The sequence below is a fragment of the Sander lucioperca genome, chromosome 24, assembly GCF_008315115.2.
Source record: "Sander lucioperca isolate FBNREF2018 chromosome 24, SLUC_FBN_1.2, whole genome shotgun sequence".
Lineage (NCBI taxonomy): Eukaryota > Metazoa > Chordata > Actinopteri > Perciformes > Percidae > Sander > Sander lucioperca.
In genome coordinates this window covers 17882663-17887662 of record NC_050196.1, presented here as the reverse complement: position 1 = coordinate 17887662, position 5000 = coordinate 17882663, and the positions used below count along the sequence as shown (strand labels likewise).

At 47.9% G+C, this 5000-nt stretch overlaps 1 protein-coding gene across 2 annotated transcripts in view; it reads left to right on the top strand.

Annotated features, from left to right (window-relative positions):
* Window positions 1-5000, top strand: part of f7l (coagulation factor VII, like) — a 13138-nt gene that overhangs the window by 4749 nt on the left and 3389 nt on the right. For both annotated transcript variants that reach the window (XM_031319842.2, XM_031319841.1), the window contains exons 5-6: window positions 441-575; window positions 1454-1542. In XM_031319842.2, coding sequence (XP_031175702.1) covers window positions 441-575; window positions 1454-1542 — 224 coding nt within the window. The remainder of the gene's footprint in view (window positions 1-440; window positions 576-1453; window positions 1543-5000) is intronic.

The window sequence follows — 5000 nt, the reverse complement described above, 5'->3', positions numbered from 1 at the left end:
GTTACCTGCCGGTCACATGGTCTCTAAACAGTCCGCTCACGGTGAAGTCCTGCACGGATCAACAGCTGGCGGCTGCTCGCTCTGCCTGCACGCTGCTGCGGTTCAGCGGCTAACGAGCGAGCTAACTGCTAACAGACACCGCTGCGACCAACAACCAATACACATTCTGTCATTATATATGTCATTTATAAAAGGTTTCTAGTGTCAGTGTATTGGCCGTGCAGTGGCTGCTTGATCTTTTTCCATGATGAACATAGAATGCTGCTACGTCAGAGCGGCCAAAGCCTCAAACAGCTTCCCCGGACTTTCTGACCAGCGTCCTTGACCGGGCGGCCAGAGCTTCTCTGCAGCTCAAGTCGGCGGCGGTGTGGACGTACGGTTAGCGATCGCTGTGAAAGAAGTCGTGATGATCAAAGTCTTTTGTCTGTGACTCTACGCAGCCCGTGTGACCTCCACTAGCTGCTACTTCAACAACGGAGGATGTGAACATTTCTGCAGACGGTTTCCAGAGCCGGTCTGTTTTTGCGCTCCGGGATACCGTCTGCATACGGACGGCCGCACCTGCAAGCCCCAAGGTCAGAGCGTGTTTACAGGACAGTCAATTTGCACACGGTTCAGAATCAAACAACATCAGTGGTGGAATGTAAATAAGTACTGTAGTTAAAGAATAACTACCGTTTTGTCTACTGTCAGCGTCCACTAAAAGTTCTGTTGTTGCCGCTGACAGACTCAGATTATTATTCTAAGAGTCTGAGAACATTATGGGATGGATCCCTACAGAGATAGACCTTTAAAACCTCTTTAAGACCTTTCTGTTTAACCAGAAACAGGTCTGAAGTCGCTAGCGCTAAACCCACCAGACTCCATGTAAAAAAACAGTACTTTTAGCGTGTATAGAGTCAAGATATTCTCACATGTAAATCGGTAAACTATGTGTTTATTTCAACCTAAACTAGAGTTGTGATGGTAGGAAGAGTGGAAAGACGACCCAAAACGGCTTTTCATAGTTTTATTTTGTTTCTGTCGACTGTGAATGAAGTGTGTTTTACGATGCTAAAATCACTATTTATTTACATGGAGTCTGGTGGGTTTAGCGAACGCAATTTCGCGGATGTTTTTTATGTTTAAAAAAAGGATCTTACTCTGTAACTAAAAGGTCTATCTCTGTAGGGATCCTTTCCATAATGTTGTCACACATTTAGAATAATAATCTGAGTCTGTCAGCAGCAAAAACAGAACTTTTAGTGGACGTAAATACAAGCTGCATGATTGACCTATTAACTTACATTGTAGCTTGAAAACATCGTTACCCTTTAAGTTCAAATATTGAGGTACTTGTACTTTACTTGAGTCTTTTTATGCAACTTTCTACTTCTACCGCGCTACATTTGGAGCAAACAGTTGTACCGTTCTAGTGTCGGTGTACATTTTGATTTTCTTGTCTGGTGTCTAGTTGCTGTGGCCTGTGGAAGACTTCAGACGCACTTTGCCCCAAGGGTTGTTAACGGGCATATCTGCCCCAAAGGACATTGCCCGTGGCAGGTAAGCTAGGGACTTATTATCTTAAGTTTAAGAGAGCGATCATCTCCGGTATAGTTCTCACACACACACACACACACACACACACAAAGAGAATAATGTTTTAAATGTGCCACTAGAATACTTAAAGATGAACTGAACTGAAAGAATGAACGTTGATAACGTGTTGGTTATGACAAATAAAAATAAATTACACTAAAAATTGTAATTAAAAAAATCAATATAGCTTTTTTTAAGCAACACAAAAATGACGTTTGTTAGTATTAGAACGCTGACAATATCGATAACGTCACTGGCATGGTAGGACCTGCGGAGGTATAGAGGCTACAGTGCAGCATATTAAATACACATGAAAATGAGTAATTTTAATGCCATGGGTTACACATTTGAGCCCGTGAGGGACAGGCCTGTAGTGTCTGACTACCACCACATGGAGGACGATCCGTTTCAGGCTCCACCTTCGGATCGTTTGGGGGGAAGTGACTGGTGTGTGTGTGTGGGTGCTGCCGGAGCATGGACACTGCAACTGAGAGGTCAACCTGGACCATCTACCTGTCATGTACTCTCATTTATTGTATCCAAGCACATTATGCATTTTAGGGAATAGAGACTGCTTACATATCGTGTACATTTAGAGGAAATAGAAAAGGTCCTGTGCGTTTTAGAAAATCGAGGCAGATAAATGGAAAATGTGATTGGACGAATTCATCCAATGGGATCGCTTGTTAAGTTAGCTGCACGCAAAATGTTAAAACCAAAATAAATAAAGTTAAAAAAAAAAAAAAAAAAGTTAGCTGCAGGTAGGAGAGTCACCCCAGGGTGACGGATGCACGGAGGATTCACGAGTTTTGCCGTTTACTTTAGGCTAGTGCAGAGTTGGCAGATTGTTTCCTTGTGGTCGTTGATGGATATTACACAAATGGATCCTGCACAGATACCTCTTATTATGGAACTAGCAGCTTTTTCTGCGAGTTGAACTCCCTCTGCATCAACAATGTGCCCTGAGACATCAGCTACCTTCAGGGTGAGAAAGGGACGTTGGATTCTGTTTACAGACCCGCTGTGGTTTAGTTAGCAGCTAGTAACGCATTATTATTGATCTGTGATATCATCGGAGTCATGGTTTATTCATACAGTCTATGGTCGGATACGTGTTTTGTGTATGTCACAACAACGTTACATCCAGCCCTTTGCCTAGTAGACTTGCTAGCATGCTGGATAACAGCTAAACATACCTCTCTGTCCTCTGCCTGATGTGAGCGTGTCAGCGCCCTGTCTCTGCGGCAGATAGCATCGGTGTTAGTGTCTTGCCGTTGGTCTATCAGTCTGCCCTGTACTGTAGCCTGAAAAATCGATCATTGACGGAATGGCCTCAGGTTTCAGTCTGTTGGACTTAACCCTCACCAGTGACCCTGTTGAATCAAAATTACAGCTCTCTAAATAGTCTGTCGCTAAAAAATGCTCGTTACAGACTCCAAATCTAGGGGCTGTCGGAGGGCTAGCCAGTTTTAAGGCAGCTAGCCATGAGTTGAGGACTGGTTTCCTTGTCAAAGGTAGCCTGTGGAAATGTATCGTAACCCCAGCTGCCTTAGCCCTATACAGTTCATTACTGCAGCCAGGGGCAATGCAGTATGACCCCCCCTAGACCTGTTGGTTTCTGTTTCCTCAGCCATGTCCGTTAGCCTCAGACTGTTTACATCCCATGGCTGCTTACCATGCCAGTGACGTAGCCGATTGTGGAATTCCAACATGGCGGCGCCCGTGTAACAACAACAACACTTTCAATGTACCATTTTATCCCTTTTAACAAATTCAGCCATTTTAATCATTGTACCAATGAGAAGAAATAAAATACATCTGTTATATCACCTTTACTCAAATTCCAGTTCAGTTCATCTTTAAAGGCTCAGTTCTCCCAAATCACAAAACTATTTTTCTAAACCCTAACTGTCCAGTTCTTGTGCCGCATGTCAGTTAAATGTACGTCCCGACCCAGAGCCCCAAAATGTGACCAAGTGTCCCGACCCAGGGCGCCAAAAAGTGACCAAGTGTCCTGAGTCAGGACGCCAAAATGTGACCAAGTGTCCCGACCCAGAGCCCCAAAATGTGACCAAGTGTCCCGACCCAGAGCCCCAAAATGTGACCAAGTGTCCCGAGTCAGGGCGCCAAAAAGTGACCAAGTGTCCCGAGTCAGGGCGCCAAAAAGTGACCAAGTGTCCCGACCCAGGGCGCCAAAAAGTGACCAAGTGTCCCGAGTCAGGGCGCCAAAAAGTGAGCAAGTGTCCCGACCCAGGGCGCCAAAAAGTGACCAAGTGTCCCGAGTCAGGGCGCCAAAAAGTGACCAAGTGTCCCGACCCAGGGCGCCAAAAAGTGACCAAGTGTCCCGAGTCAGGGCGCCAAAAAGTGAGCAAGTGTCCCGACCCAGGGCCCCAAAAAGTGACCAAGTGTCCCGAGTCAGGGCGCCAAAAAGTGACCAAGTGTCCCGAGTCAGGGCGCCAAAAAGTGACCAAGTGTCCCGAGTCAGGGCGCCAAAAAGTGACCAAGTGTCCCGAGTCAGGGCGCCAAAAAGTGACCAAGTGTCCCGAGTCAGGGTGCCAAAAAGTGACCAAGTGTCCCGAGTCAGGGCGCCAAAAAGTGACCAAGTGTCCCGAGTCAGGGCGCCAAAAAGTGACCAAGTGTCCCGAGTCAGGGCGCCAAAAAGTGACCAAGTGTCCCGACCCAGGGCGCCAAAAAGTGAGCAAGTGTCCCGACCCAGGGCGCCAAAAAGTGACCAAGTGTCCCGAGTCAGGGCGCCAAAAAGTGACCAAGTGTCCCGACCCAGGGCGCCAAAAAGTGACCAAGTGTCCCGAGTCAGGGCGCCAAAAAGTGACCAAGTGTCCCGAGTCAGGGCGCCAAAAAGTGACCAAGTGTCCCGACCCAGGGCGCCAAAAAGTGACCAAGTGTCCTTACCCAGGGCGCCAAAAAGTGACCAAGTGTCCCGAGTCAGGGCGCCAAAAAGTGACCAAGTGTCCCGAGTCAGGGCGCCAAAAAGTGACCAAGTGTCCCGAGTCAGGGCGCCAAAAAGTGACCAAGTGTCCCGAGTCAGGGCGCCAAAAAGTGACCAAGTGTCCCGAGTCAGGGTGCCAAAAAGTGACCAAGTGTCCCGAGTCAGGGCGCCAAAAAGTGACCAAGTGTCCCGAGTCAGGGCGCCAAAAAGTGACCAAGTGTCCCGACCCAGGGCGCCAAAAAGTGAGCAAGTGTCCCGACCCAGGGCGCCAAAAAGTGACCAAGTGTCCCGAGTCAGGGCGCCAAAAAGTGACCAAGTGTCCCGACCCAGGGCGCCAAAAAGTGACCAAGTGTCCCGAGTCAGGGCGCCAAAAAGTGACCAAGTGTCCCGAGTCAGGGCGCCAAAAAGTGACCAAGTGTCCCGACCCAGGGCGCCAAAAAGTGACCAAGTGTCCTTACCCAGGGCGCCAAAAAGT